This window comes from Diceros bicornis, chromosome 10 (assembly GCF_020826845.1).
Source record: "Diceros bicornis minor isolate mBicDic1 chromosome 10, mDicBic1.mat.cur, whole genome shotgun sequence".
NCBI classification, from domain to species: domain Eukaryota; kingdom Metazoa; phylum Chordata; class Mammalia; order Perissodactyla; family Rhinocerotidae; genus Diceros; species Diceros bicornis.
In genome coordinates, this window is record NC_080749.1 from 43,652,204 (window position 1) to 43,665,339 (window position 13,136).

The 13,136-nt window shown below is 33.2% G+C and overlaps 1 protein-coding gene across 11 annotated transcripts in view; it reads left to right on the forward strand.

Annotated features, from left to right (window-relative positions):
• The window catches only part of TANK (TRAF family member associated NFKB activator), a 90,326-nt gene that overhangs the window by 57,574 nt on the left and 19,616 nt on the right, over positions 1 to 13,136 (forward strand). For 7 of the 11 annotated variants that reach the window (XM_058549091.1, XM_058549086.1, XM_058549085.1 and 4 more), the window contains 2 exons: positions 1,776 to 1,887; positions 2,968 to 3,101. In XM_058549091.1, the coding sequence (XP_058405074.1) occupies positions 1,776 to 1,887; positions 2,968 to 3,101 (246 nt within the window). The remainder of the gene's footprint in view (positions 1 to 1,775; positions 1,888 to 2,967; positions 3,102 to 13,136) is intronic. The other 4 variants (XM_058549094.1, XM_058549095.1, XM_058549093.1 and 1 more) reach the window with 3 other exon arrangements.

The following is a 13,136-nucleotide window of genomic DNA, read 5'->3' on the forward strand; positions in this document are numbered from 1 at the left end:
TGTGTGGATAGTAGAATGTGATATACCTATCAAAATATAGTATGTGATATACATATGTGATATTTGATAGGTATAATGTGATATACCTATCAGCGTAGTAAAGAACAGCCAGTGTTCATGAAGAGCTTCGAGTTCTTTGGAGAAAGTTCCAAATACAGAGAAGTAGATAGAGAAGACTGCAACATCAACTTGTTTGCTGATTCCTCAGCACTGGTGGCTCTGTATAGCCCAGGTAAATTTAAGTTATTACAGAATTTGATGTAGATGTTCGACTCCTTCTTTCTGTCAACCTACCCACTCTTTCTAGGGGCTTGAGTGTAAACTTACATAGGAATAAGATATCTTGTCCTGGGAAACCTGGCCCTAAACTGGATTTTGGTATCTAAGGTTCAGTACTGATACTCATAGTCATAGGACATATGATTCAGATGGACTCACAAGATTCATTCTTCTTTTCATAATAAAACTTACGTGGATTCTTTTTTTTTTTAACTTGAATTCTTTATTTCCTTTATTTTTTTTTTTCAATAAGCATGTACTGAATACCTCCCATGTATAAGTTACTTTGCAGAGTTATGGGAATATCAAGTTATATAAGACTACCCTCAGGCAACATGCAAAGATGACACACCATCTTTGGTGTTACTTATCAGCTCTGTCAGTTATTCATGTTTGAAGTGTATTATAAAATTTCACCTTTTATTTGAGAAAATGTGTTATTTTGCTTTAATTTCTTCAGGTAATTTAATTTGGGAATCTAGGAACAGCTGTGTAATTTATACAGAACTTTAGGCTTGTTGGTCTCTGAAAATAATAGAACTTCACTAATTTTGAACTTTGATTAAGAATCAATTCAAAATCAAATATTTAGTATCTAGTGAAGGACATTCCAAGATTATTAAGACCCCATTTCATATTTCAGGGAATTTACAATTTCTCATTTATTTATTTGTTCCTCCAGTGATAGAAATTGGTAAAGAATTCTCTGTTAGTTTTTGCTAATACATTTTTAAGACTTTGTACTAATTTGGTAATTGTAATGCAGCATTTTCAAATTTGCTTGAAGGTTTGCAATATCTCTGTTCTCTAATGCAAACTTGTATCTTCTTTCATTGCTAATTCTCGTAACCACTGCAATAAAAATAGCAAGATGAATGGATTAAAAATATAAGAGAAATTGTGGTATTTAAGGTATCCACTAAAAATTAACCATGTGTTCTCTTGACTTCTTAGAACTTAATCTTAGAAGTTTATGGTCAGTATAATTTTATGATTTGTACTTGTCTCTTTGATTTTCATAGTGTCTTAGTTATAGCTACTTCCTTTGTGTTTTTATGCTCTAAAAATAAATTCAAAAGTGTGTTTATTTAAAAGACATGAAATCATAACTTTTTTAAGTTAGTGGGTATTTTTATAGAATAACTGTAATATAGCATCAATTTTATCATTCATGGTTTTTTTTGTTATCATTAAGGATTAAATTCTGAATTACAGTTTTTATCCTGACTGGTTTTATCCAAACCATACTTTGAACTCTTTAGTGAAATTTCTTTAATTAAGATGATTTTTAAAATTTTACAGTGTTTTAAATCACTGATGTTTGTAAGGATTATAAATACATTGCTGGAGCCAGTTTTTAGCTCATAAATAAATGCTTAATACCTAGGAAATGGCAATATGGGCAACTCATATCTATATATAATTATTAATGGACAGTAAATAAATGTATGTACATGTCTATCGGTAAATAGCAGGCTAACTGGTTTTTATGTCAGCAGACTGAGAACTATGAGCAGAGAATACGTGAGCAACAGGAACAGCTGTCACTTCAACAAACTATTATTGACAAGCTAAAATCACAGTTACTTCTTGTGAATTCCAGTCGAGGTATGTTCATGTTAATTTTTTATATATTTCTTGACTCTCTTGGAGGAAAGAAAGGTGGAAGTCAAGTTTTTCTATTTTATTTCTCTGCTTTTTCTCCATAGTTTTGTTCTTTTAATAACTGTGGTATGGTATTTAAGAAATGAACACTTGCAGAATATGGGAAAATGGACATTCACATATACTATATGGTGGAGCTCTAAGTTGATAAAACTTCCTAGAAGACAATTTGCCAATAAATAGCAAAAGCTTTTTAAAATGCCTGTGCCTTTTACACCAAAAATTCAAGTCCTAAGAATATATCATAAGAAAATATTTGTTCAAGTACTCAAAGATATATATGCAAGGATACTCATCACAGTATAATTTCTAAAATAAAAAACTAGAAATAAAGAGACATCCAACAGTTAAATTACAGTCACTCATATAATAAACAGCTGTGTAGCCAAGAAAAGGAATGATAATAGATGTTAACTTGCTAATATGAGACTATTCATGATATATAGCAAAATGAGCAAAGCAGGATACAAAAATAAATATTTTATTTATGCAAAAAATTCTTGTGTGAATTTATATGTATAGGAAAAGAAAAACTGTGATAAAATATAAACCAAAATATTAACAGAAATAATTCACAGATGATAAAAATTGTGGGTAACTTTTATTTTTTATTCTTTTTGGCATGTCTGCATTTTCTAATTGTCCTATACTAAGCATGGAGTACTTATGCAAATAATTATCTCAAACAAGAAATGCATACCTGATAATACAACTTATATAAAAATTTGTTATTGCTGATGGTCCACAAAGAGCATACTTCTAGTTTTCTAAGTTCTACACACCACTGATTTTGGAAGAGTAGGGGTTTTGTGTGTTTAGTGAAAATGAAAAAGACCAACATGAAGCAAATATGCCAAAATCTAAATGGGCAAATCTAAATTGTCAAAGTAACTATTATCTAAAGAATTTTTAAAACTCATAGTTTAAAATGTCTACTGTTTAAAATTAGGGATTTGGGTTTTGTATTCTTTTTACTTTTTTAGGTGGTACCAAAAACAAGGGTTTCCTACTTATATCCAGAAGGTTTTTGTCTTACAGATAACAGTTATGGCTTTGTTCCCCTGCTTGAAGACAGTGAAGCAAGGAAGAATAATTTGACTCTTGATCAGCCACTTGATAAAGTGAAATCAGGAATACCAAGAGAAAAAGAATCAAAGGTAGACTGTGCTGCCGATTTATTCCCTAAAGGAAATAAGAAATGAGAAATCAGGTTCCACAGACTTCCTAAATTATTTTCTAGTCAGTATTCTTTCACAGTTTTGGTGGGCAGGAGCAGGGGAGAAAGTGGACAAGAGTCTTTTCAATCCTAACGTTGCTTCCGCAAAAGGCAACATACAAATGCTGAACATAACACATCTTCCTCATTTTATTTTCCTGAGGTGGATCAACTGGAATTCTAAACAGAAGTTCTGTATATACAAACAAATGACTTACATGTCCCTAAATAGAAACACTATTTCCAAGTAAAATAAAGGCCTAGATTTCATGTTTCCTAGTTTTCTCTTTTCTATCTCACAGGCATTTAACAAAGAAATAAAAGATTTAACGAAGAAGTAAAGGATTAAACTAAGATAGATAGTAAGACAGATAATTCTGGATTAGAAAATAGCATTCTAGTTTTTTCTTCAATGGCCTGTGCTTAATTACCTAAAAAAAAAAAAAATCCACCTAACCAGCTTAAGCAAAAGTCTTCATTAAAGCAATATAGAAAGGAATATTCCATATCTGCAAAGAGACATGTACAAGGATATTCATGCTGCATTGGTTAGAAACAACCTAAACATCCAATAGCAGAATGGTACATCTTTACAGTGAAACACTTTAGAAAAATTAAATATTTGTAAATTAGTATGCCTAGATTTCAAAAGAAATGTTGAGCAAAAAATGGAAATTACAAAGTGATAAAATGGGAATGATTTATGTAAATTTTTAAAACATATGAAACATTATGACATTGTTTATAAAAACACAAATATGTAGTAAAAGTATAAAAACATGGACAGGAAGGGTATACATCTTCTTTAGAAAAATGATCACCTCCACAGTTGGGGAGAGAAGAGACTGGTGATTCTGGGAAGGGAATAAAGGAGGGCTTAGCTTGTATCTGTAACTTCTTTTTTTGAAGAAAATGTCTGAAGCAGATATGGCAAAATGTTAACACTTGTTAAACAGAGTAGTGGATGTATAGCTGTATATTATATTATTCTCCATGTTTTTCTGAATCATTGAAATTTTATGTTTAAAAAGGAATTTTTTAAATGAGATGAGTTAGGTTTTAGTGGGATGAAACAGCTTTTAAATAAAATAAGATCTCTTAACAAATGAGGACTCTTAACATCCATCCACCAAACCAATTAAGTCAAGAATGCTATATTTATTCCTTTCCTTCTAAATAAGGTAGGAGATTTTAGCTTTGTGTGTCAGGATTATTCAGATATGATCCCATAACTAAGACTATCTTAACTTGTTTTTATTTAACATCAATTCTGAGAAATTCAATTTTGACACTTTTCTATAAATAAAAATTTTAGAATAAGAAGTTCTCTTTAGTATCTCCCAATTCACTTTTTTTATTCAAAATTATTATTGTGTTTTTATTTGAATCATTCAGCTCTCTTCACCCCTACTCCAATTTCCATTTATCTAAAAATGCTGATAAATACAAGAAACCATGGCACTGGAATACGTTCAGGTTTATGTTACAAAAGACAAAATTCAGAAACAGTGATTCTGAGTTTTGGAATATAATTTTATGATTGAGTCTATTATAGTACATTGTAAAATTACTGAACTACTGTAAAGTGCTGACTTATAAATATAATGCTTAAGTAAACAATATTTACAGTCCATTTTTCTGTTTCAGGGGCTTCTAAATGTCATTATTTACCACTAATTTTTAATCAGAATTCTTATATTTATTCCAGTTATAACATTTCTTTGACAGTAATAGAATATCTCCAGTTCAAAATATATAGAAGGTATTTTTTAAAATAGCAATCTTAGTACAAAAGGGATGATGTGAAAGGCTGTAATATATCTATTAATAATTTAGTTTATGTAGTTTAAATTTGGATAATTTGTCTTTATTTATGAAAGTTTAAAGTTCATTTTTCATTCAGTAAGTGTTCAAAGGGAACGTTCAACAGAATTCTTTTTTAAATTACATTTGTTTTAATTTTGTAAGGTATCTTTTATCTCTAAAATATATATCTGGATACCTGGGCTGAAATTAAGTGTAAGAAACAGAAATCATGTCAGAGATAGCTTATTTTCAAAGACTTAATACTGTTGCAATGCAATCAATTGTAACTTTATTTGTGGACAGACAATAAGAAGAAAAAATGTAAAGCTCCGAGTAGGAAATAAATCTAAATTCAGTGAGTTCTCTTATCTTTAATAAAAGGAGAAGGAGTCATGTGACAGCCACATATTTAATACTTTGAATAGCTCATCAATTCAATCTTCTTGTACTATAACCATTTAATAAAAATTAGCTGTCTTATATTTGAGATTTCTCGTCTTCCTTTATATATCTAGAGCCACACTGCTAATGAGCATAAATATATAATGGATTAAAGAGAAGAGGAAATATATTCTAAAAGAATGGATAAGTTGGATTTATTGAATATTTGAGAGATGGCTATATATTCATTGTAAAAAATGAGGCCTAATTTAGAAAAATATTGGCCAATCAAGCAATTGAAATTAAAATCTTTTTCATTGGCATATGTTGATCTATATTTACTGAGTTATAATTAAAGTCACTTTTAGCCAATACAAAAAAAATCCTTTCCTAAGGAACTTTGAATAATTTAGATATATTAAAGTTTTTCCAAAATGAAAAGATTCCATTTTGGTTGGTTACAATTTTGTAAAATTATGCATCTACATACAAGACAAAAACTGGAAGGCAGTATGTAGAAATGGCTAACATAATGGTACAATTCTTTTTTTTTCCCTATTTTCAATATACTCTTATATTATTAGTCTTCTCAAAAACTAATTGATTTCTAGAAATCACATTCCCAATCAGTTGGCCTAGCTTCTGTAATGAATTAGTAGGTTAGTAGAAAGCTTTGAACTGGTAACAGAAGGAAACTACTACTAACCACCCACAGTTCTTTCTTCCTTCTGTTTGGTGGGTGGTTTGAGGATTTGTTTTCTTTATACTATTTATTTTGTTTAGGATTTGGTTAGGATATTTGAGAGGGGAAAGACCCATGGACATTATGACAAATGGCAACTTTGGCTGCCTTGGAAAATGAGACAAAGAGTGGAGGAAAGAGGGGTACGATGAGAGGGGTAAGAGGCCCTTTTAGAAAATTTTATTCGAAAAACATGAAATTTATAGTTCAGCCTCTGTTCATGGTAATCCTACATAAAGGGCATGCAGGAATCCTTTCACTTCTAAAAGGACATAAGTCAAGACAACAGAGCCTCTATCATTGGATGACTCTTAGTACTCTGCCTGTAGTTAGAGACATTAGAGAAAAGTACTCAGTTTAGTGGAATACCCTTCACCTCTTGTACACCATGGTAGTTTGCACAGTCTTTCTTGATGAGATATGATTTTGGCAAAGGGGGTATTGTATTATCTATCATATAACAAAGTACCCCAAATTTGCCTGAAAATTTAACAGCTTAAAACAACCAATATTTATTATCTCAGTTTCTGTGGGTCAGAAATTTGGAAGTGACTTAGCTGGGTGGTTCTGGTGCAGGATCTCAAGTGATTGAAGTCAGGATGTGGGCAAGGGCTTCAGTCATCTGAAGGCTTGACTGTGGTTAGAGGATCCACTTCCAAGATGGCTCACTCACTGTTGGCAGGAGACCTCTCCATGTGGGCCTCTATTCACAAGCTGGCAGTTAACTTCCTCAAAGTAAGAAAAGAAGAGATCCGAGAGAGAGCAAGGAGAAAGCCACAGTGCCTTCTGTGACCTAGTCTCTAAAATCACGTGCCTTTACTTCCACTTTATTCTGTTCATTAGAAATAAGTCACTAAATGTTCCAGAGGCAAGGAAATAAGCTCCTCCTCTTGAAGGGTGTCAGAGATTTTGCAGACATGTTTTAAAAGCATCAGAGATTGTAGATTGTGGTGTACAAAGGAGGGTACCAAAGATCAAGGGTATGTGTGGGGAGTAGTATTTAATTCAGCATATGATAAATATTAATGAAAGGTTAAAGGAACTTGGGAGAATTTAATAGTGAATTTGACTTCCTCAATCCTATCCTTATTAATCTCAGAGGAAAGAAATATGGTAGTTTATCATCTTAACAATTTCAAAAATTCTGATATGAATATAGACTTTCTAGAGGAGAATAGCTGAGCAGTGCTTTAGAGAACCAAGAAACAGTTGCATGTTATTGCTAATTTTTTATAACCAATTTTAAAAATTGAAAATAATTGTGTATAGGAAGTCAAATAACACAAAAATTCACACACTTATTCTTGACAAAGCCTATTATCTCTTGTTTGCAGAACACTGTTGTCAGACATAGTAACATATGTCCTGATAGCTAAGTAACAAATTTTGTATTTTAATGTAAATATAAATTGGCATTGTTTAATTTACTTTTTTTAAAAGTATGATTGTAATATACTGGGTCATTTTTATGATCTTGGAAATAAGAGATTTTTATAATACTGCTTCTGGGAAGCACTTCAATTGCAAAACTAAATACTATGCTGAGTGTCTAGGGTTTGACAAAAATTGTTTGCCCTCCTCTTTCTATCCCACTTTTTGTTCTTGGGAAGTTACACAAAAGTCTAGAGTGTGTTGATGCAAGAAAATATGTAGAGAGCAACAGTATAAAATACATAAAAGAATTTGGGGATATTAGTCAATTTTCTTCACTCATTCAGTAACTCTGAACTTCTGTGTACCTGACACTGCCAGCCACGGAAAGAACAGAGATGTTGTCCCTTCCCTCTGGCTTAAAGTCTTGATTTAATAACCAAAATAGACTTATTGAATGTTGTAAAGTTATTTCAGATTCTAGGATCCAAGATATGCAATAAATATAGTGTGAGTTTATTTGAATTTTTAACTATTTAAATAGATCCTGTGTTCAAAGAGCCGATTTTATGCTTCATTTCTGATTTTCTATAGATATTTCTAAGTTATTCTATACATGTATTTTTTCATCTGAGTTATAAGCTTTAAGCAAAAGTTTAAAAATACAAAGAATGCAGTTGTTCCTGAAGGATGCCAGTGAGACAGTTGGCAAATTTCTACTGTAGCTCTCAATGGGATTAGATCAGCAGATATAGGGTAGCTTTGAGGAGCGGGAAGGATTTTGTAGGTTTAAAATAGTAAAACAGTGATGTAGCTGTGGAGCTGCCATCAGTGCTAACATTAAGGAAATAAGATGTGCTGTACCTGGCAGTTGCAAGTAAATATAGAAGCTCTGACATGTTTGAAGAAAGCTGATGTCTAAAAATTCACTTGTCAGTCACTTAGACAAGAAGTATTTATTGAACTATTTGCCCAGTCTTGCTAGTTATTGACAGGAATATAAAAAAAGAGTAAGACAAGATCCATCCCTTTTAAGAAGCTACAATCTGGTTTGAGAAACAAAGATTTGGAGACCCGAAGCAATTAGCAAGCAGTATAAGACAATGTGAAGTTCTCATTATATGACAAAATGAAATCCTAATTATAATTTTATGGTACAGATAAAACATATAGGACCTTAATTTCAGGATGAAAATTCCCAGTGAGCTGAAGGTAGGCTTGAGCAGGGGCTTAACATTTAGTTCAACTAGGGAAAGGAAAACAAATTCTTAACTTGCCTATATCTTGCTAATGTGTGCATAGATATGTAAACTTAAATTTTCCACAAAATTTTAATGGAAAAAATAATAATTTCTCGACAAAAAACAAAATTATTCCAGGCCACTTTGGAGAACATTATATAAGTGTAAACTGAAAGCTAAAACTGAGGGTTTTGAAAGAGCAATTTCATTTACTATAAGTTTTTTTAAATGACATATTCATGGCTTCAGAGGACAGAGTGCTCCCTACCTTTTTGTTGCTTTATTTTATAAACAGTCCTTCAGTGAGAGGCATTTACCCATGGTGTATTACTCCAGTTATTATGTATGACAGTTTCAGTAGGCAGTATATGAACTTGAACCCTGTTCTGCTTTCTGGCCTTCTGCAGCTGATAAAATCCTAGCCTCACAAGTCTAAGTCTTGGATGGCATCCCCATCTTTGAAATGTTCATATCTCAAATACTCTGGACTTCGGGTACAGCTCCCACTTAGGGAACTTCATCTGAGTTTTAGGCCCCCTTAGCCTCTCTCAACGCTCTAGACGCTTTCTCTATTACACATCTTTTAAACTATATTTATTTGTTAGTTGCTACATATTGTCCAGGTATACTTGGTTTTTATGTACATTGTAAAAGCTTAAAAATAAGAGTATCGTGGGCCAGCCCAGGTGGCCTAGTGGTTAAGTTCGGTGTGCTCTGCTTCAGCAGCCCGGGTTCGGTTCTGAGGCACGGACCTATACCACTCGTCTGCCAGTGGCCATGCTCTGGCTGCGGCTCACATACAAAGTAGGGAAAGATTGGCAACAGATGTTAGCTCAAGGTGAGTCTTCCTCAGCAAAAGAAAAAAAAAAAGTATCATATACAGTTATATGACAAATATGTTTTTCATCATTTGAACAAAAGTTAGAAATTAAACCATTAGTCAAGATATGTAACTACCAAGTGATTTCTGTGGGAAAGTCAAATCTGGTTTACATCATGTAAACACATAGTACCTTTTCTAAGAGAAGAACTTGAAATACATTTGACTGCTTATGTTCATTACTCCTCAACTTTGTAAAAACAACTTACAGGACAGTAAATACAGTCCCTGTATTTCTTTAATGCTTGACTCTTTTTTTCATCATCTTTTATTAGATAGAAATGGTCATTTTGCCCACTAAACAATGACACATGCCAACCTAGGCTGGGGCTTACAGAGGATTGGAGAAGACCTGTGTGTGTATAGCACCTTGCCTTCTTAGCCAGAGCAAATGTCCCATTTCCCCTGGTTTTGTTTCTAGAGACTGGAACGCATATCCCTTGTTTTTATATATAACACTTCTGTATTACTCCTCTTTGGAGACTAGCCTTTGTTTATAGACTCTCTAGCAGAAAAAGGATTAGAAGGAAAAAATTATCTTCAACCAGTTCATTCATTCAAGTTGAGTTTTTTCCACAGTGTCATAATAAATATATCACCAACTTTTAGGAAAAAAATATATTGATATCCAAAGCATGTTAATATTTACATTGAAATTTCTGTTGTGGCAATTTTGTTTGTTTCCACATCTGAATTATTAATTCATCCTAACCCTTTCCTGTTCTGGGTCTCTGTTTTTTAATTCAGTACATCATTTTTGGGTTTTTGCTTGCTTATAACACTTTATAATAATTTTCGAGGGGAGAAGAAAATGAGAAGTGGCATAACACTTTTTAAATTCTCTTCCCTGCGTCTAAGCAGATTTGAATATCTCTACTGTGGCTTTTCTCCCCTTGTTTCCCCCTATTACACCCTTTCTCACATTTCCCATTTTTCTTTTTTCTACTTTTCTCCAGAGGCCACAAAACAGAGTTTGTATGTTCTATTCAGCCCTGATTTCTCTTGACCAAGGCATGAAAGTCTGTTCTCTCAACCTCAATAGGTTAGGACTAGCCCCCCAAAACAGTCTAGTTTCTCTTATTAATATATTATAATCTGTCATCCTAAAAGTTCTTGTTTTTCAGTGTCACAAAATGCTTTTGCATTTGATCTGTTGTAATATGTTGTGTGTGGGTTTTTTTTTTCCTTTTTTTTGGTTGAATTGTGTGAAGAAAATCCAGCCTCACACAGATATGTATTTGAGAAAGGGAAGAGTATTTTAATAACCTTTCTAGAAATTGTGGATATTCTTCTTTGATACTACACTAACATTCTATTAAGTGGTAGTTTCTTAAATTTTTGCTGCAGTGTAAAAGCTGAAACCAGTGAACTTTTCTGCTACATTAAAAGCCATTGGTCTATCTTGTACTTTGAATGTATCTTTTACCTATGCATGACTTTGTGACATCGTGAATTGGTCATTTGGAAAATATTGGTTTACTAAGCTATGTAAATCTTCCAAAATAATGACTTATTTCATGATATAATATTTAAAAATCACATTTAACATCATCACTGATCTCATCAGAAAAGTCTTTAAAGTATTGGGCAGCTGTCAAGCTTACTGTAACAGGTACAAGTTTTCCAAAGTTTTAATTTTCACTTGAAAACTTAAATTTTTTATGGACAACAAATCTTGTCAGTTGTTTTTCTTAAAGCGAGAGGCTAACTTCATTTGCTTTTGAGAAAATATCTGAATAACCATAGCTCGCATGTCAGTCATCCTTTCAAGTGAAAATGGCATTTCATTAAAAAAGTGACTAGTTCAGCTTGCAACTCAAACAGTTGCACAAGTGTTTTTCCCCAAGACAACCCTCGTACTTCAGTATGAAACAGAAATCCTTTGTGTATATTTCCCATTTTATCGCACAGAATATTAAAAAGATGTTAACTTGGATTAAAATTAATAATTTTTGCAGCCTCATCAAGGACATTCTTAGGTGAAACTGGCTTCTGTTTTTACTGAGTGTGTGACATTGAAGAATACAGTGACGACAGCTTAGTACCATGGCCTTGGTCGTACTCAGGCACCAGCAATTTTACTAACCATTGCTTTTGCATCATCAGTATAAATGCCAACACAGTAAAAAAGTCAAATAACACCTAATAGTATTGTGGTAGTAGTTGACCCCATGGATTTCAGGCTCCGGGATTTGATTTTACCCTACTTACAAGCTAGTAAGTTAGCCAGTGATTGCTTCATAGTTGCTGGAAGAAGACACAAGACTTCTGGAACAGAGAAAAAAGTCTATTATTCATAGCTCAGCAAGAGCATTATATTTGCATTGTGCCACCTGAGGGGTGATGCAGTAGACCCAGACGGATGCCTACACATGCAATGGGTTGCATTAAAGGAGAGGAGCATTGAGCTTGGGACACCCACCATTTTATAGCAAGCAGTAAGTAGCCTGCTTGTCGTCTGAGAGGGAGACGTTACCTCATCCTTTACTTCTTCAAACACAACCCTGAGAAATATCCCAAGTAAAGAACAATCAGAGCTTGTATTCTTGGCATGCACAGCAAAAATGTGCAGGGACACTCAGGTCCTGTGCAGATTCCTTCTCCCACCAGTGGATCCCTTGAAGGGATCTCAGGACCCCCAGGGATCCTAGACCATATTTTGAGAACCACTGGTTTTACCAGATTATAATTTCCTGTTAGAAAAATCATGTTGCTTTTTTTCTCAGTAAATTATTTACTTTTCATCCTACTGAGAAAATGTCATGCTCTAAGAATACTCTAGCATCTCCTCAGGAACCTTTATTTATGCATGGACGTCATATTGCTTGCTCATAGGTCCTTTTCACATTTATTGGATAATTAATTGTTTTACATCATTATACTTTAAATCATGATACCTGTAAATTACTCCAGGTTACTTATCTATACCTACTGTATCAAGTCTAAAGCAAACTGTGAATTTTGACTCTAATCTGTTAAAAGATAGAGTGGTGCCTGATGCATTTCCTGAGGTGTTCCATAGAACGCTAGACCTGTGAAATGCTGCATACTGTGTACTCTGGTAATTTTTAAAGGCACAAGAATGTATCATAGGATCTGAAATCAACAGTAAGAAAAGCACTTAGCTTCATTTAACCACAGAATCTTTAGCTAACACTTTTCCTAATATTGTATTTTAACAACCTTTTGTTGGATTTGTAGTCCCTTCTAAGATATTGCTAGAATGAGGCAGGGGAGTGGAAGGAAAGGCTGACCTCATTTCTCATTTACACCTAATATGTCATGCTCTCTGAACTTCTCTGTTGCTTGCGTAGGCAGTCTTGCCATGTTAGGAAAGCTGACTTTTTGTCTGAAAGATTTCTTTGTTGTTGCCACTTATACATCTTTCCATACTCTTGATAGTTTGTTCTAAGGTATCCTAGAACCCTAATAAAACTATAGTAAAGCAATTCCCAGGCATTCTATATCATTAACCCTTGATTTTTTTTCTTCCCTGAGAAGTCCCTTTTGGAAAACCAAATAATTCTGAGATGGATGTCTTTTGTTTTCTCTCTC